The sequence below is a fragment of the Haliotis cracherodii genome, unplaced genomic scaffold, assembly GCF_022045235.1.
Source record: "Haliotis cracherodii isolate W230 unplaced genomic scaffold, xgHalCrac1.p SCAF_13, whole genome shotgun sequence".
Taxonomy (NCBI): Eukaryota; Metazoa; Mollusca; class Gastropoda; order Lepetellida; family Haliotidae; genus Haliotis; species Haliotis cracherodii.
The window spans coordinates 39,620,873-39,641,666 of record NW_027266268.1 but is presented as its reverse complement, the minus strand read 5'-3'; the positions used below and the strand labels follow the sequence as shown (position 1 = coordinate 39,641,666).

Below are 20,794 nucleotides of genomic sequence, written 5' to 3'. Positions count from 1 at the left end.
TTTCAGGGCCTTTAGTCAGTAGGCAGTAATAATCAGGGCCTTTAGTCAGTAGGCAGTAATATTCAGGGCCTTTAGTCAGTAAGCAGTAATATTCAGGGCCTTTAGTCAAGTGGTAGTAATAATCAGGGCCTTTAGTGAGATGGCAGTAATAATCAGGGCCTTTAGTCAGATGGCAGTAATTTTCAGGGCCTTTAATTAGTTGGCTGTAATATTCATGGCCTTTAGACAGATGGCTGAAATTATTCAGGGCCTTTAGTCAGTGGACAGTAATATTCAGGGCCTTTAATGAGATGGCACTAATATTCAGGGCCTTTAGTCAGTAGGCAGTAATATACAGGGCCTCTAGTGAGATGGCCATAATAATCAGGGCCTTTAGTCAGATGGCAATAATTTTCAGGGCCTTTAATTAGATGGCTAATATTCATGTCCTTTAGTCAGATGGCTGTAATATTCAGGGCCTTTAGTCAATGGACAGTAATATTCAGGGCCTTTAATGAGATGGCAGTAATATTCAGGGTCTTTTGTGAGATGGCTGTAATATTCAGGGCCTTTAGTCAGATGGCTGTAACATTGAAGGCCTTTAATTAGATGGCTAATATTCATGTCCTTTAGTCAGATGGCTGTAATATTCAGGACCTTTAGTCAATGGACAGTAATATTCAGGGCCTTTAGTCAGATGGCTATGGTATTCAGGGCCTTTAGTCAGATGACTGTAACATCGAAGACCTTTAGTGAGATGGCTGTAATATTCAGGGCCTTTAGTCAGATGGCTGTAACATTGAAGGCCTTTAATTAGATGGCTAATATTCATGTCCTTTAGTCAGATGGCTGTAATATTCAGGACCTTTAGTCAATGGACAGTAATATTCAGGGCCTTTAATGAGATGGCAGTAATATTCAGGGTCTTTAGTCAGATGGCTATGATATTCAGGGCCTTTAGTCAGATGACTGTAACATCGAAGACCTTTAGTGAGATGGCTGTAATATTCAGGGCCTTTAGTCAGATGGCTGTAACATTGAAGGCCTTTAGTCAAATGGCAGTAATATTCAGGGCCTTAAGTGAGATGACTAATATTCAGGGCCTTTAGTCAGATGGCCGTAACATTGAAGGCCTTTAGTGAGATGGCCTTGAGTCATATATTATTATTATTTCTAGATAATTCCATGTTAAAAGGGCTGTCACTGAAAGCTAGTAGTATTTGAGTATTAGCATTAATAACAATGCTGCCTAAACCTAGTTAGACCAAGACTTTCATAAGAAGTAATGTTTGCGCTCAGCGCTATGTCATCATTGTTTTTATGTTAAACTTTTACAGTAATATTTTGACACTAATTTAGACACTGTTGTTTGTGCATGTCAGTATGACCCATCGAGGTCCCCGTACATAGTGCTTTGATGGCCTCTCAAGGCCGATCTATGTGTAGGATCTGTAATAGAAGAGTGTCATTGATAGCCGATGGCCACATGTGTAAATATGACAACAAGCTGATGCCTTAATAGCTGTAATTAAAGAGTTCCATTGGTAGCTGATTGCCATGTCAGTGTGGAATTAAGCAGAAAGGTCAAAAGGTCCTACCACAGTGTTAGAAATGTAGTTTTTTCAAGAAAAAAATTATTAATTGAGTGTTAGCATATTCCTAGTATTCCCTGTGTCTGTCCAGTTCACTGGCTTTACATCATGTAAATCTTTTCACAAGAAACTTGAAGGAAACAGAAGGATCAGGGAACATGGGGAACTTATTTTTGACAGTGCTGTTATCATGGTTATGTTTTTAACCATGCCATTGGCACTTTCATGCAAGGAATATCAAACCCTGTAACACTGATGTTAAGAGCAAACCTCAAGAACCCTTGGAGCCCCTTTTAAACCGTGTGTAGCTGAAATGCTTCATCAGGAGCTGATTACCCTGGGATCACGTGCACAAAGCCATCTTAGCACTGAGATTATCGTAGCCTATGTTAAAGTATAGGAGTTACGATCATTTTAGTACTAAGATCGCTTTGTGCAAGTGGGCCCTAGTGTATAATACATACATGTCCAGGGCCCAGTTTCACAAAGCGATCGTAACATTTCGGCTATCGTAACGCTACGGCTATCGTAACTCCTATACTTTAACATGGACTTACGACAGTCGTAACAGTATGATGGTTTTATGAAACAGGGCCCTAGTGTATACATACATGTCCAGGGCCCAGTTTCACAAAGCGATCGTAACATTTCGGCTATCGTAACGCTACGGCTATCGTAACTCCTATACTTTAACATGGACTTACGACAGTCGTAACAGTATGATGGCTTTATGAAACAGGGCCCTAGTGTATACATACATGTCCAGGGCCCAGTTTCACAAAGCGATAGTAACGCTACGGCTATCGTAACTCCTATAGTTTAACATGGACTTACAACAGTCGTAACAGTATGATGGCTTTATGAAACAGGGCCCTAGTGTATACATACATGTCCAGGGCCCAGTTTCACAAAGCGATAGTAACGCTACGGCTATCGTAACTCCTATAGTTTAACATGGACTTACAACAGTCGTAACAGTATGATGGCTTTATGAAACAGGGCCCTAGTGTATACATACATGTCCAGGGCCCAGTTTCACAAAGCGATAGTAACGCTACGGCTATCGTAACTCCTATAGTTTAACATGGACTTACAACAGTCGTAACAGTATGATGGCTTTATGAAACAGGGCCCTAGTGTATACATACATGTCCAGGGCCCAGTTTCACAAAGCGATCGTAACACTACGGCTATCGTAAAGCTACAGCTATCGTAACGCTACGGCTATTGTAACTCCTATAGTTTAACATGGACTTGCGACAGTCATAACGGTATGATGGCTTTATGAAACAGGGCCCTGGAGTATAATACATACAGGCCTTGGTGTATACAAGGTCTTCCTAAGGCTTTAGTAGCTATCCATGTTATTTTTACTATGTTTAAATCTTCATACAACTTGACATATTTTTTCAGATTTTTTTTCTATTAAGGGTCCCTCTGAGTGTTAGATCAGCGGGCCTGTGAATGTGTACTATATAGACATTTGATATTTTATTCCTGAGCACGGGTGGCCCAGTCGTCTAAGGCGCCGCGATTTGCTGTGTAGAGTTGCGTCCCTTGGGCAAGCCAGAAACCTAGGATTGTGGGTTCGAATCCCGGTTCTCCCCGATTATGTTTCTAGGTTTGTCAGCGCCATACCTGTGCTCGTGGGTTTCACTGAAGTGGTAAACGTCTTGAGACCTGCATCACTTCCAGCTTTCCTCCCACATTAAGCTGACACGCCACGATATAACTGGAATACTGTTAAGAGCGGCGTTAAACCCAACTCACTCACTCACTCACTTATTCATGAGGCAGTTTGTTCATGAACAAATGGTGAAAGCATGTGTGTGTCTGATGATATGTACAGAGACTGTCTGCCAGTAAGATAATATAGTAGCTCAGATTGATTTAATGACTGTTATGTTGCTGTAAAGTTATTTCATGATGTTATATTATATATGTACCACTCATACGAAGTCAAGGAACCCCCAATTCTTTCATATTAGTAATATACAAGAATCGGGAGTTCTTCAACTTCTTCCAAGTAGGATATATGTACCAGTGTTGATCATATCCTATAGCAAACTGCGAATTTACTCTGTTCAAAGTGTATGCATCTGATATTTCGGAGCTTGATAAAAACATTGGTACAAGATGTTGTTGTGTACAAGTATATATATTATGTTGTTGTCAGCGTATATTTATTAAGTCTGTTTATTTTGCAGTTGTCAGTTGTGGCTGGTGTTGTGTTAATTTTGTTTTTGCTTCACGCAGGATTGAAAACGAGCACGCCTAAAGTCTTGCCTACCACATCATCCCCCATAGTGCCTCAAACATCACCCATCACATCTCAGGATAATGCTCATCCCCACCCCTCTCAAGCCACCCCACAGGCTGCCCCACAGGCTGCCTTGCAGGTGCCCCCAGGACCCTCCCAGGGGCTGAATCTCACACCGCACACCAGTATTTCACAGTCCCCCTCTCAACAAACAGGTAAATTTTTCATCCACACTGATCTCCCCTCTCCAGATCCACTAGACAATGTTCCCAGACCGTGCCTGTTCTTGGAACCGTTCCCGTTATTTGACAAGTGTCGCAGTGCGGGGAACACGCCCACTTCCCCCTCCCCTTCCCCGGCTCCATCTCCCTCGGTCAGACGGAGGCAGCTGGCCGAGAAAAAACGTATACCACCCGATTCTTCTCGTATTCCTCATGAGAAATACTCCACTCTGCCACGTTCGTATGGACGCAGTAGTGTCCATGCTGCTGAATCGGGTCCCAAGTCACGTGATGACATTTCCCGAATAGGGGCAAAGACCCCGGTGTTTAACGGATCTCCTGCAATGACAAAGAGAAATATTAAAAGTCCGAAACCTGCTACGACTCCGACGAAGGGATACGCACGGAGTCTGAGTGTGCCAGACGGGTCAAGGTCAAAGACGTTGCCGCTACCAGGTATAGAATGCTCCGTGTCTGTCCGCATGAGAAGACAGGGTCAGCTGACCCAACTAACTTTCAAGTTTCGCAAGAGAAACGTGTGTCCGCTGTGGTTCATTGCTGTTTACTAAAGCATGGTATTCAATGTGTTGTTCAAATAACTGTCTGTCAGATCCAAGGTACAATATTGGCAGAAGTTTACACTTGTGCTGTTCTTTGGGTCCTTTTGTGGTTTCTTCAAGAGGCTTTTCTTCTGAATCCAGACTTCTTTTTGAAATAACCAACATTCTGGATTGGTTTTATCCTACTTGACTCAATGTGTGTCATTGTTCGGGTGACCATGGTGGTCAGCCTGTCCGTTGTTCACATGACCGTCTTGTGGTTCATTTGGAAACCTGAAGACGTCTTTTTTATTATTAATATTCTTCCTGTTCAAGGTTTTCACATACAGAAAATCACGACTGAATAAATTAAGAAATTGGGAAGAAAACTGACGGCAACAACTTTTTTGAGTTTTGCAGAATTTTGCCTGTAGATGTTTCCTGTAAAAGAATCCATCCCCCCAAAAATGTAAAGAATGCAATTCTTGATCTGTGAAATTATTTTGTGTCTGTTGATTTATGTCTGCATGTTTTGCTATTTCCCTTTGCTATTTGTAAGTTACGTTAGATGAACCAAATTAAGCTTATGTTTCGTATCTCCCATAGTATCTCCCATAGCCCGGACTCGGGTTTAAGCAGGATCACGTCACCTACCTCTAGTATATATATTTCATATCTCCTGTAAGCCAGACTCATGTTTAAGCAGGATCACATCACCAAGCTCTTGTATGTTTCGTATCTCCCACAGGCCAGACTCATGTTACATAACAGCTGTTGTAGCTTCATTGGTTTCATGTGCAATCATCATCAGATCCCTTATCCAATTCTCCCACAAAGTTCAGTCTGCCGTGGTGTCCTACATGTCGCTATCTTCAAGCAGATTCATCACACAGTTTCTCCAATCCTTCCTTACTTTCCCATCAGAAATGTGCCTGCCATACCTTCTTTCGCTTTCTCTGTACTTAATGTAGTATATTTTCTATTTTTACCTGAAGTATTCAGCTTGAATGAGTTTTTCTTTTCCTCAATTTGTGATTTTTGTGTTTGATCCCCATTAATACAGTAAATTACGGTTATAACGAACTCAAAGGGACCACTAATTTTGGTTCGTTATAACCGTAGTTCGTTATAAGCATATATACAGCATATATACAACAAATGACCGGGACTAAAAAATAAGTTCGTTTTATCGGTCAGTTCGTTATAAACGTGTTCATTATAACCCTAGTTTACTGTACCTGCTTTTCCCTTATTGGTCAGTTTGATTTCCATAAGATGGTGATGGGTGCCGTCGGTGGGGCAGGATACACTCACCTTTTCACAAACACCTGGTGTCATCACCATTTGATAGTGATTCATAAACACATGCTTATGATATAGTCTGAATTGTGCCATGCAATCTGCTTTTAGCTGAAACTTCTTGCAGTTATGGAAAGGTTTCTGTCACCTTTATTTATTACTTACTTATCCCTGATTGACCTGTTTCATTTCCAATACCTGCTTTACCCTGATTGGTCAGTTTGATATTTCTTATTAGCTGCTTTACCCTGATTGGTTAGTTTGATTGCCATTAATACCGTCTTTAGTCTGATTGGTCAGTTTGATGTTTCCTTTAATACCTGCTTTACCCTCATTGGTCAGTTTGATTTCCATTATTACCTGCTTGTCCCTGATTGGTCAGTTTGATTTCCTTCATGGCCTGCCTATGTCTGATTTGTTGGTGTTGTTCCCAGCTTCCTGATTGGTCAGGATATGCTGCCTGCATGTGTGAAGTTGTGTTTGAAGTCTAGCAGCTGGTCTAGCAGGCAGACTTCAGTTGTTACTGCCTGTATCAAGTACACAACTAACTGCCTCTTGCTGTCATAAACCCTCACACTGACGGGTGGGATGCAAAGTGTTCTCTCATACACTTGATACTATCCTCATACAACTGGCTATATATAGATGTACATGTTTCTCAACAACTAGTTTTATAACTGTGAGCTCTGAAGTGGGTGTTACAGGTGGCACCACGTGTTGTAATAGATCTGTCTGTAGTTTAAACCCTGCAGAGAGAAAGAAATTGAGACGATTCTACACAGCAGTCGTGATATTTTGTAAATATCTTCATTTGCCATTTTATATATTCTTATTTCTGTTTGCAATATCCTATATCACCACTGATAAGCATCTCAAGAAACAAGTTTCTTTTTGAAATGAAATGAAATGAAATACCAAATAGTTCCATTGTTATGTTACATGTGTGGGAAGATAATGAACAATCATAATTAACATTATAACAATGAAAATAGCCATTCAACTTGATTCCTGTAATTTGAATTCCTTTGTCTTAATGTTGTTTACGAATTGTGAAGATATATTCAGGGTTTGAATTAAACCATTGACATCAAGGGATACTTGTCACAACACTTATGTCAGAAGTTCAACCGTCAGGGCTCCTAGATTCGCAAACTTTGAGTGTAAACCTCAAAACTGCAGGATCTTCCAAATGTTGTACATTTTTTATCACTTTTTGTCTGTGTCAGCATTTCTTTTATCTCTTTGATGTTTCTGTGTTTGACCTCCACTACCTGTTCACCAGCTCGTAACAAGGCCAAGGTCACTGCCACTAAGACAGGTGCCCAGTCCAAAACCACCAAGCCTGCCCCAGTGGTTAAAGGTATAATCACCCTATCATGTACATATAGAGGTGTGCTGTCCTGCTTGAGTTGGTTGCTGTGATCCTAACACTGAAGGTCATGTGACATGACACTCTCATGACACACTTCATAATGTTACCATTATTGCCATGGTTACCATGACACTAACACAGCATGCAAGTGTTACCACGTTATCTTGAAGAGGAAGAAATACCCCAAGCATGACATACTGACCAGACATGCCACTAGATTGACACTACACATGCATGACATACTGACCAGACATGCCCCTCGATTGACATGACACATGCATGACATGCTGACCGGACATGCCACTCGATTGACATGACACATGCATAACATACTGACCAGACATGCCACTCGATTGACATGACACATGCATAACATACTGACCAGACATGCCACTCGATTGACATGACACATGCATAACATGCTGACTGGACATGCCACTAGATTGACATGGCACATGCATGACATACTGACAGCATATGCCACTAGATTGACATGACACATGCATAACATACTAACAGGACATGCCACTAGATTGACATGGCACATGCATAATATAATAACAGGACATGCCACTAGATTGACATGGCACATGCAAGACATACTAACAGGACATGCCACAAGATTGACATGACACATGCATGACATACTGACAGGACATGCCACTAGATTGACATTGCACATGCATAACATACTGACCAGACATGCCACTAGATTGACATGACACATGCATGACATACTGACAGGACATGCCACTAGATTGACATGGCACATGCTTGACATACTGACCAGACATGCCACTAGATTGACATGACACGTGCATGACATTCTGACAGGACATGCCACTAGATTGACATGACACATGCATGACATACTGACCAGACATGCCACTAAATTGACATGACACATGCATGACATACTAACAGGACATGCCACTAGATTGACATGACACATGCATGACATACTGACCAGACATGTCACTAGATTGACATGGCACATGCTTGACATACTTACCAGACATGCCACTACATTGACATGACATATGCATGACATACTGACAGCATATGCCACTAGATTGACATGACACATGCATGACATACTGACAGCATATGCCACTAGATTGACATGACATATGCATGACATACTGACAGCATATGCCACTAGATTGACATGACATATGCATGACATACTGACCAGACATGCCACTAGATTGACATGGCACATGCATGACATACTGACAGCATATGCCACTAGATTGACATGACATATGCATAACATACTGACAGCATATGCCACTAGATTGACATGGCACATGCATGACATACTGACAGGACATACCACGTGATTGACATGGCACATGCATGACATACTGACAGGACATGCCACTAGATTGACGTGGCACATGCATAACATATTAACAGGACATGTCACTAGATTGACATGGCACATGCATGACATACTAACCGCATATGCCACTAGATTGCCATGGCACATGCATGACATACTGACAGGACATGCCACTAGATTGACGTGGCACATGCATGACATACTAACAGGACATGCCACTAGATTGACATGGCACATGCATAACATACTAACAGGACATGCCACTAGATTGACATGACACATGCATGACATACTGACAGCATATGCCACTAGATTGACATGGCACATGCATGACATACTGACAGGACATACCACGTGATTGACATGGCACATGCATGACATACTGGCAGGACATGCCACTAGATTGACGTGGCACATGCATAACATACTAACAGGACATGTCACTAGATTAACATGGCACATGCATGACATACTAACCGCATATGCCACTAGATTGACATGGCACATGCATGACATACTGACAGGACATGCCACTAGATTGACATGACACATGCATGACATACTGACAGCATATGCCACTAGATTGACATGACACATGCATGACATACTGACAGCATATGCCACTAGATTGACATGGCACATGCATGACATACTAACAGGACATACCACGTGATTGACATGGCACATGCATGACATACTGACAGGACATACCACGTGATTGACATGACACATGCATGACATACTGACAGGACATGCCACTAGATTGACATGGCACATGCATGACATACTGACAGGACATGCCACTTGATTGACATGGCACATGCATGACATACTAACCGCATATGCCACTAGATTGACATGCCACATGCATGACATACTGACAGCATATGCCACTAGATTGACATGGCACATGCATGACATACTGACAGCATATGCCACTAGATTGACATGGCACATGCATAACATACTAACAGGACATGCCACTAGATTGACATGACACATGCATAACATACTAACAGGACATGCCACTAGATTGACATGGCACATGCATGACATACTAACAGGACATGCCACTAGATTGCCATGGCACATGCATGACATACTGACAGCATATGCCATTAGATTGACATGGCACATGCATGACATACTAACAGGACATGCCACTAGATTGACATGGCACATGCATGACATACTGACAGGACATGCCACTAGATTGACATGACACATGCATGACATACTGACAGCATATGCCACTAGATTGACATGACACATGCATGACATACTGACCAGACATGCCACTAGATTGACATGACACATGCATAACATACTGACCAGACATGCCACTAGATTGACATGACACATGCATGACATACTGACAGGACATGCCACTAGATTGACATGACACATGCATGACATACTGACAGCATATGCTACTAAATTGACATGACACATGGATGACATACTAACAGGACATGCCACTAGATTGACATGACACATGCATGACATACTGACCAGACATGTCACTAGATTGACATGATACATGCATGACATACTAACAGGACATGCCACTAGATTGACATGACACATGCATGACATACTGACAGGACATGCCACTAGATTGACATGCTCACAGGCCATGATACTAATGTGACACAACATTTGCTTAACATCGGACTAACATGACAGCATGGTACTAAACATGACATTAATTTAACATGACACTGTCATGTAATACCAATTTGTGACACATATATGCCACAACACTTCCATGGCAAGATTCTGATATGACACTAACAACGCTAACGTGACAACACTAGCATAACATGATATCACAATAGTATGACATTATACTATAACACAATACTCACGACATGAGATTTGCAAGACTTGTAATATGTGATATGTGATACATGATACGTATTACATGATATGTGAAACATGATTAGATGATTTGTAACTAATATGACAAGAACTGACATGCTGTGACTGCTGCATATGCATTTACCAGGTTTTCATGGTAACTGATAATAACAGATTTTCTCAGTGAATTACTTATTTTTTGGCAAGGACATTGAAAATTATTTGATTCCTTGCTTTCTGCAAGTTGTTGATGATATTATGATACTGTCATGCAGTGCCTGTCCTATGTTCTCTTGACTCATGACAGTGTCATGCTGTGCCTGCCCTATGTTCTCCGGACTCATGACAGTGTCATTCTGTGCCTGTCCTATGTTCTCAAGACTCTTGACAGTGTTATGCTGTGCCTGCCATATGTCTCTTGACTCATGACAGTGTCATGCTGTGCCTGCCCTATGTTCTCTTGACTCATGACAGTGTCATGCTGTGCCTACCCTATGTTCTCTTGACTCATGACAGTGTCATGCTGTGCCTGCTGTATGTTCTCTTGACTCATGACAGTGTCATGCTGTGCCTGTCCTATGTTCTCTTGACTCATAACAGTGTCATGCAGTGCCTGCCCTGTCTCTTGACTCATGACAGTGTCATGCTGTGCCTGCCCTATGTTCTCCAGACTCTTGACAGTGTCTTGCAGTGCCTGCTCTATGCTTTCTTCTCCAGACTCTTGACAGTGTCTTGCAGTGCCTGCTCTATGCTTTCTTCTCCAGACTCTTGACAGTGTCATGCAGTGCCTGCTCTATGCTTTCTTCTCCAGACTCATGATAGTGTCTTGCAGTGCCTGCTCTATGCTTTCTTCTCCAGACTCATGATAGTGTCTTGCAGTGCCTGCTCTATGCTTTCTTCTCCAGACTCTTGACAGTGTCTTGCAGTGCCTGCTCTATGCTTTCTTCTCCAGACTCTTGACAGTGTCTTGCAGTGCCTGCTCTATGCTTTCTTCTCCAGACTCATGATAGTGTCTTGCAGTGCCTGCTCTATGCTCTTTTCTCTTGAGCATGTGTGCATGCAGGGCTCTTGAGCTTAAACTGAATGGGCCCTTTTGTACTCAATACTTGCAAGTTCTCTTACATGTTCTCTGTGACACTCTTTGTTCATGCGTGTGATGGCTTGGTGTGCATGGTCATCTGGGCTCTTGTGGACATTGGTAGCAAAGTCTTGTTGACTTGGGAATCACAGGGTGATTATTCCTATCTGACATGCTGTGGGTGTAGGACACACTACAGGTATCTCACTATCACATATTTCAGTTCATAGTGGGGACACAGATGGCCCAGTGGTGAAAGGTGCCACAACGGCTTGCAGAGTTGTGTCCCTTAGGTGGCAGGATTTGCTGATTACGAGTTTGAATCCCTAATTTGCATGATTATGTCTGTGTGTGACCATCATGCTCTTACCTTATGTTACCTTTCACTGTTTCAGCTCATGCACCTTGCCCTGTCCCTTGCCCTATCACTCGCCCTGTCCCTTGCCCTGTCACTTGCCCTGTCCCTTGCCCTGTCCCTTGCCCTGTCACTTGCCCTGTCCCTTGCCCTGTCACTTGCCCTGTCCCTTGCCCTGTCACTGGCCCTTGCCCTGTCCCTTGTCCTGTCCCTTGCCCTGTCACATGCCCTGTCACTTGCCCTGTCCCTTGCCCTGTCACTTGCCCTGTCACTTGCCCTGTCCCTTGCCCTGTCCCTCGCCCTGTCACTTGCCCTGTCCCTTGCCCTGTCACTTGCCCTGTCACTTGCCCTGTCCCTTACCCTGTCACTTGCCCTGTCCCTTACCCTGTCACTTGCCCTGTCCCTTGCCCTGTCACTCGCCCTGTCCCTTGCCCTGTCCCTTGCCCTGTCACTTGCCCTGTCACTTGCCCTGTCCCTTGCCCTGTCCCTTGCCCTGTCACTTGCCCTGTCCCTTGCCCTGTCACTTGCCCTGTCACTCGCCCTGTCCCTTGTCCTGTCCCTCGCCCTGTCACTTGCCCTGTCCCTTGCCCTGTCACTTGCCCTGTCACTTGCCCTGTCCCTTACCCTGTCACTTGCCCTGTCCCTTACCCTGTCACTTGCCCTGTCCCTTGCCCTGTCACTCGCCCTGTCCCTTGCCCTGTCCCTTGCCCTGTCACTTGCCCTGTCACTTGCCCTGTCCCTTGCCCTGTCCCTTGCCCTGTCCCTTGCCCTGTCACTTGCCCTGTCACTTGCCCTGTCCCTTGCCCTGTCCCTTGCCCTGTCCCTTGCCCTGTCACTTGCCCTGTCACTCGCCCTGTCACTTGCCCTGTCCCTTGCCCTGTCCCTTGCCCTGTCACTTGCCCTGTCACTTGCCCTGTCACTTGCCCTGTCACTTGCCCTGTCACTTACCCTGTCACTTGCCCTGTCACTTACCCTGTCACTTGCCCTGTCCCTTGCCCTGTCCCTTGCCCTGTCACTTGCCCTGTCACTTGCCCTGTCACTTGCCCTGTCCCTTGCCCTGTCACTTGCCCTGTCGCTTGCCCTGTCCCTTGCCCTGTCACTCGCCCTGTCCCTTGCCCTGTCACTTGCCCTGTCACTTGCATCTGTCAGTCTCACCAGTCAATACTGCTGTTCCAATTATATATGTATATTGAACCAAAAAACTTTGGGATCATGTTGATTTTATGGGATATATTTATGAAATTGTCTTCCCAAAATATCCCCCCAAATAGTCATGACCCTTACCTTTTTTGTTCAGTATATGTGCATATGCTTGAATCAAGATGGACTATTTGTATACTCATTGACCCACTTCTGATTGCTCAGACTTATTTTATCATGCTCATTGATGTAGTTCTCCTTTCCAATAAGTAGTGAGTATGAATGTTTGAACCATAATTTGTAATTAGACATTTAAATTGTTGTGATTCCTTCAATTTCTTTCATTTCATGTAAATTCTGCATTTTTTGATGACCCTTCTTACTTTTGATCTTAAGTTTTGGTAGTTATTTCTGTGTGATAAATTATTTCTGTTAAATTTTTAAATGTTGTGATCATGTTGTATGAACCTCTGAGGAACTGGGGTGTCATGGCAGCCATGTTTGTATTGCAGACGATCAGAAGAGTGGCAGTCTGCACATGTCGCAGTTGACGTCTGCTGGGCCGCCGACTCACGCCACCACACCCAGGGTAAGCAGTTTACGTTCATCTTTCCAAATACACTTTCCCTTCTTTAGGAACCCAAGCTTGCCGTAAAAGTCGATTATGCATGTCGAAAGAGGGGACTATGCTTGTCGTAAGAGGCGACTAACAGGATGAGTTGGTCAGACTAGCTTTTTTGGTTGATGCTTGTCATTGATCCCAATTACGTGGATCGATGCTCATGATGTCAATCACTTGATTGTCTGGTCCAGGCTTGATTATTTACAGTCGGCCATCATATAGCTGGAATATTTCTGGGTGCGGGGTGAATTATTGATTGAGATGGTTAGCCTTGATGGCTTGGTTCATTCATCACCCGATTTGTCAGGTAGAGACACAATTCTTTACAAGCCACAAGGGGTGGTCGGGTAGCCTAGTGGTTAAAGCGTTCGCTCGTCACGCCGAAGACCCGGGTTCGATTCCCGACATGGGTACATTGTGTGTAGCCCATTTCTGGTGTCCCCCGCCGTGATATTGCTGGAATATTGCTAAAAGCAGCGTAAAACCATACTCACTCACTCACTTTACAAGCAACACAGCTGGAGTGTAAAAGACCAATAGTTCTATGTAACATGGTGTATGCCTTTCTGCTCCTTCAGCCATATGAGGTGGTGATGGAACAGACCGATTAATGATGACAGCATCCCGTCACTGTCGCTGACCTTTGCAATTCACAACTCAGTTAAGGCAACAGGTCACAATCGAGTTACTGTATTTCCTCTATCAGACATTTACCCATGCTTGTAATTTTCTGACATTATGTATAGGATAAAACATGCCCCCTCGGTTTTGTTTGAAAATGTAAAACCACGAGCGAAAAGCCCAAGAACTTATGATCCATCTAAATGCAAGAAATAAGAAAACATCGATATGCCTTATAGTGAAACATTACAGTGTATTGTCTTATAAAACGTTTTCGATCAAAGCCGTGCGAGAGAAAAAACATGTGCAGCATGGTCCAGCTGGAGTCATGACATGTAAAATTGAACAACTACAACTTCTCATCACCTGCCCCGGTGCCTCAGTGGGAAAACAGTGGGTTACATAACTGAACACCATATGTGAGGTTGCAGGTTCGATTCACGTTTCATGTTAATAAAATTGTGACTTTTAACCAATCATCAAACACAATTAAGTTCATATCAAGAGGCAAGTTTATAAATCATTAATTGTAAACCTGGGTATTACAGTTGAAATGTAAAACCTCAAAGCAGGTTTAGAAGTGACCTAATTTAAAACCTTGGTATGGAAGAGAACCGCTTCAGAACCTTAGTTTGGAAGATGAGCTGGTTGCTAGGTTTACCCGAGGTTGTCAGGAACCTAATGCAATATAGGGTAATACGGTGATAGGTTTATAAGCCGAGGTAATGACCCAGCACCTTGAACAATGGGTATAATTCAGTTACTGCTTGTCTAAATCAGGCATGTATTATAGACCTGTCTTAGAGAACTTTTCTCCCGGTTTATATTGACCTTCTCATCTAACAATTCGGCTGTGACCAAACATCAACTAGGAAGATGGTGTAGAGTAGTGGTTAAAGCATTTGCTCGACACTGTCATGAGTCAAGAGAACATAGGGCAGGCACTGCATGACACTGTCATGAGTTAAGAGACATAGGGCAGGCACTGCATGACACTGTCATGAGTCAAGAGACATAAGGCAGGCACTGCATGACACTGTCATGAGTCAAGAGAACATAAGGCAGGTTTGACTCACTCACTCACTCACTCACTCACTCACTCACTCACTCACTCACTCACTCACTCACTCACCCACCCACCCACCCACCCACCCACCCACTCACTCACTCACTCACTCACCTATTGGGAGTCTGGCATATATTAGTGGAAATGTGGTATATATGTCATAATGTGCCCGCTGTTTCCGGCCAGCTAGGGGCATTTGATAATGTCATTTTGACATGATTGAGACACAGTCAGCTGTAGCTGATGTGAACTTTACAGCACTTCCAACTCAGGATCTGTTTTCACTGTGGAGCAGTGCATTCTACTGTCATGTGATCATGTAATTCTTCTTGGTTTAACCTTTGCCATCGTGCCTTTTCATGAACAGGATGAAAAGGTTCTTACTTAAAATATCATTGCAGGATTTTATTGGCAGAAACCTTTAAAATATTCTTGTAGAAGTATTTGAAATATGGTTGTAGAAGGTTCTGAAATATTCTTGTTCAATCATTTTAAATGTTAACGCAGAAAGCTTTGAAAAAGTGTTTACAGAAAAATCTGTTGTTGCAGAAAACTTTATAGCTGCACAAAACATCATGATCATTGAATGTTGTAAGAGAAAGTGTTATGGTCGGACATTTCAAACAGTGATATTGTACCCCAGGCCGATATTACACATATCTCCCTGTTGTGTGTTTATGATATAAATATCATGCACAATAAAACTGGCTTTGAAAGGGGGGGCATTGAAGTGATTCTATTGAGGGGAGCTGTGTGGTTTCATTGTAAACAGCACGAAGGCAAATACGTGCACAATGGAGCCTATTGGTAGCACACATTCAGGCCACAGCTAAAGTTCCTATTAAACTGTCTTGTTAGTCTACAGGCAGACCCATGTAGCTGTAATGAGGGGAGTGTTCCATGAATGTCGGCTTCATGAAGGTATTGAGGTGTAGAAGAAAAGTGTTTGTGACAGTTTGGAACGGACCCAGTAGTTTGTCCATTCATCTTGAACTGTAGGTTATTGGTGGTGCTGGTAGCCGAATCACAGCCCTGTTGACTTGATTTGGTTGGTTGATATGTGTCTAGGTATTGGATAAGTTGTGTGTGTGTTCCTTTGATTTGGGTCAAATTGGACGGATTTGGTAACAGAAAGTTTGTCAAGGACAAGTTTCCTACAGCAGAAGTACCAGGACTGTTGGTATTGAGCTCTGAGTTGTACAAACATAGTTGTGTCTGTTTCAAGTTGATAGACAGCAGACTCGGTCAGCCATGACGTACAGCTCCCTCGCGTCAGTGGGATACGGCTCAATCCCTGCACTGGCCTACGGGTCCGTCCCGACACTTTCATACAGCTCAATCCCGGCCCTGACGTACAGTTCTGTCCCAACTGTATCCTATACACAGATCCCGGCTCTGACATACAGCTCGGTGCCAGCACTTACATACAGCTCCATCCCAACAGTGTCGTACAGATCAGTCCCGGCGATCACGTACAGCTCGATCCCAGCAGTCACTTATGGCACAGTTCCATCTCTTTCCTATGGCGCAGTTCCAACTATAAACATGACCTCAACCATTAGAGTGAGAGATTACTGATACGCATGCAGCTCACTTCAGCCCTAGATATCCTGGCAGGTCAGACATGTCCTTTAAACAATGACCAGTTGCAGGACATTGCTAGACATTCATAACAAGGACCCAGCTACTGACCGCAGCGTGAACTGAGCTGACTTCACTCTGAAACTATTAGTGCTGTGTGACCAGTCTTCTCTTTGTGTACTGGAGGTGTTTGCCTAACAACTGGAGATGGTTTTAGATGTATTGTGATATGATGTTTCCCCCCAAACTGGAGATATAAAGTATGTACAGTGATGTTTACCCCAAAACTAGACATGATTGGATGTGCACTGGGGCTGTTTTCCTAACAACTGGACATGATCAAATGTATACTGGATATATTTAGATGGATACCGGTGATGTTACCTAACAACTAGACATGATTGAATATGTACTTGGGATGTTTTCCTGACAACTGGACATGATTTAATGTATACTGGACATATTTAGATGGATACCGGTGATGTTGCCTAGCAACTAGACATGATTTTCTGATTTTAACGAATATTAATATTCAATAGCCATGGATCTGCATGTGTGTCTAAACTATTATCAGAGCGGATATGTCTGTTGTCTTTCCTGTGTCTCAACGATGGACAGTAGGTAGATAAAATCACAGACAAGAAGCAAGTGCTGCTCTACCATTGACGATGGTAGAGGGGAAAATGCGAGATGTATGGATGCTGTCCGGGAAGCGGAGGCTGCGGCTCCCAGAGGGGGCGGGGAACTCCCCTTTGTGGCCTGTAAGGCTCGGCAATGTGTTTCTTCTGGTTAATTGTCATAAATGCTCCAACGGCAAAGAAGTGTTAATGAGAGATTTTGTGAAAATAATGGGTAAAATATTTGTGTTTGTCCAATGAACTGTAAAGGTAGTTCATGGTGGACTGAGCAGTGACAAGCCTGTTTCTGTTATTGGCATTGAGGTGAATGGTAATCTGTAATCTCAGTAACCTGTACTTGCCCCTGTATGTGCTGAAAACATAACAGTTAGTTGACTGTGTCCTTGCCAGCAAACTAAGGTCTGGTGGTTAAGGCTCCCAACAAGTACTCCTTTTTCTTTGTCAGTTCAGCTTGTACAATTATAATCCTACATGTATGTTCACATTAGATATGTGGCCCTTGAAGATCTGGGGTAGGATAGGTCTTCAGCAACCCATACTTGTCGTAAAAGGCGACTATGCTTGTCGTAAGAGGCGACTAACGGGATCGGGTGGTCAGGCTCGCTGACTTGTGGATCGATGCTCATGATGTCAATCCCTGGAATGTCTGGTCCAGACTCGATTATTTACATGCCGCCGTCATATAGCTGTAATATTGCTGAGGGCCTCGTTAAACAACATACCAACCAACCAACCATTAGATTTGTACAGTGTCAAACTTTTATGTCAGCCAAATGTTATCACAATGACATAGTAGCATGAGGGACCTGATTTGTTGAAGTTGATTTCTTAAAAATGTACATTTATGTATATGGTTTTAAGTGCGGGGATTTAATGTATCAGTAACATTTCCCCATTTCATGTTGAAACGATTAATTATTAAAGAAATTGTTTGCCGTAATTAATATTTTCCATAACTTTCATAAATTTGGCGAAGCAGGGCTTTAACCCTTTTATACTGATAATATACTTAAGAATTGTTTTAGATCTTCCCAAAAGTTGTTGACATTGGTGCATTCTAGATAGACATGGTACATGTATATATTTATTCTTGCTAATCGACAGAATGAGCAGGTGTTGTTATCGATGTGTTTCATTTTCAACAATTCTCTTTTAGTGTCAATAATTCTGTGTAATTATGTGTCCAGTAACCTATAGGTTACACACAATCAAATGTTTTCCCATAGAATTCTATAGTAACGTTATATTTTTAAAAAAAAATAACTAAGCATTCAACAGCTATACATGTACGTGTGTGCACAGTTTGGCCTTAGAGCAGCAATAAAAACATAAAAAATGACTAGCTTAGCCAGCTCCTTTTCTGAGTACAGGAAGCTAAACACAACACCCCCAGTTTTGCACCAAATGTCACCTACTTGAAAATAGCTGTGTTCACATTCAGCATAAGTCATCATGTTGAAAAAGACAGTACTAAATATAGAAAAACATGGTCATTTTTAATAACTGGATGGATGTACATTTAAAAGACATAAAAATCTTACAGAATTTCCTCCAATCACAGCCTGCAGATATCTCTCGATCTGCACTGAAGGCTCCCTACGAAAACCGCACTGTCCCAACTGGTTCTGATTTGGTGTAGTAGAACCTGTAATTGAGGTGACCTAATGGAATGGGGGTCGACTTGTAACATGGCAGGTTGTGTGTCATAGACAGCGTGAGATGTTGCTCATATCATCTGTCACTAGCTCATTTATATGTTGTCTCATATTTACTGGTATAGCTGAATATTGCTGAATATGGCATGAAAGACACTGTCTGTATGATGTGTGTTGTGTTTCAGGGTGGAAATCGGCCACGCTTCGTGGCAGTGTCCACTCTGGAGGACCAGCAGGCTATCAGGACCGTGGCCTTCCACCCTAATGGAGACTTCTATGCCGTCGGCTCGAACTCCAAGATACTCCGTATCTGTCGCTTCCCTGACACCTCGGCCCTCAGGTAGGTGTTCTTTGCAGGTGTTCAGTGAGGCTTTCCCGGCACCTCGGCCCTTAGGTAGGTGTTCTTTGTGGGTGTTTAATGTCACAATTCCAGACAGAACAGGTCTCTCAAGGGATTCTTGGCCAATTTTATCTCCATTCTGATGGGATTCTTCAATGAAATTACTCAACAATATTTTAATGGAAAATCCTCCCATGAGGAGTTTTGGTCGAGTTAGGATTCTTGGGAAGATGAGTTCTTTGGCCGCTCCCTACATCTGATGAAGAAACAATGTATTGTGTGAGATGAAACACAATGTATTGTGTGTGATGAAACAATGTATTGTGTGTGATGAAACAATGTATTGTGTGTGATGAAACAATGTATTGTGTGAGATGAAACAATGTATTGTGTGTGATGAAACAATGTATTGTGTGTGATGAAACAATGTATTGTGTGTGATGAAACAATGTATTGTGTGAGATGAAACAATGTATTGTGTGTGATGAAACAATGTATTGTGTGTGATGAAACAATGTATTGTGTGTGATGAAACATTGATGGTGTGTGATGAAACAATGTATTGTGTGAGATGAAACAATGTATTGTGTGTGATGAAACAATGTATTGTGTGTGATGAAACAATGTATTGTGTGTGATGAAACAATGTATTGTGTGTGATGAAACATTGATGGTGTGTGATGAAACAATGTATTGTGTGAGATGAAACAATGTATTGTGTGTGATGAAACAATGTATTGTGTGTGATGAAACAATGTATTGTGTGTGATGAAACAATGTATTGTGTGTGATGAAACAATGTATTGTGTTTGTTGAAACAATGTATTGTTTGAGATGAAACATTGATTGTGTGTGAAGAAACAATATATTGTGTGTGATGAAACATTGTACTGTGTGACATGAAACAATGTATTGTGTGAGATGAAACAATGTATTGTGTGTGAAGAAACAATGTATTGTGTGGGATGAAACAATGTATTGTGTGAGATGAAACACAATGTATTGTGTGTGATGAAACAATGTATTGTGTGTGATGAAACAATGTATTGTGTGTGATGAAACAATGTATTGTGTGTGATGAAACAATGTATTGTGTTTGTTGAAACAATGTATTGTTTGAGATGAAACATTGATTGTGTGTGAAGAAACAATATATTGTGTGTGATGAAACATTGTACTGTGTGACATGAAACAATGTATTGTGTGAGATGAAACAATGTATTGTGTGTGA

The 20,794-nt window shown here is 42.5% G+C and overlaps 1 protein-coding gene across 4 annotated transcripts in view; it reads left to right on the top strand.

The window, feature by feature from the left end:
- Positions 1 to 20,794, top strand: part of LOC139459917 (WD repeat-containing protein 47-like) — a 42,873-nt gene that overhangs the window by 9,465 nt on the left and 12,614 nt on the right. For 2 of the 4 annotated variants that reach the window (XM_071241646.1, XM_071241645.1), the window contains exons 4-7: positions 3,828 to 4,508; positions 7,173 to 7,250; positions 13,553 to 13,629; positions 19,409 to 19,563. In XM_071241646.1, the coding sequence (XP_071097747.1) occupies positions 3,828 to 4,508; positions 7,173 to 7,250; positions 13,553 to 13,629; positions 19,409 to 19,563 (991 nt within the window). The remainder of the gene's footprint in view (positions 1 to 3,827; positions 4,509 to 7,172; positions 7,251 to 13,552; positions 13,630 to 19,408; positions 19,564 to 20,794) is intronic. The other 2 variants (XM_071241647.1, XM_071241648.1) reach the window with 2 other exon arrangements.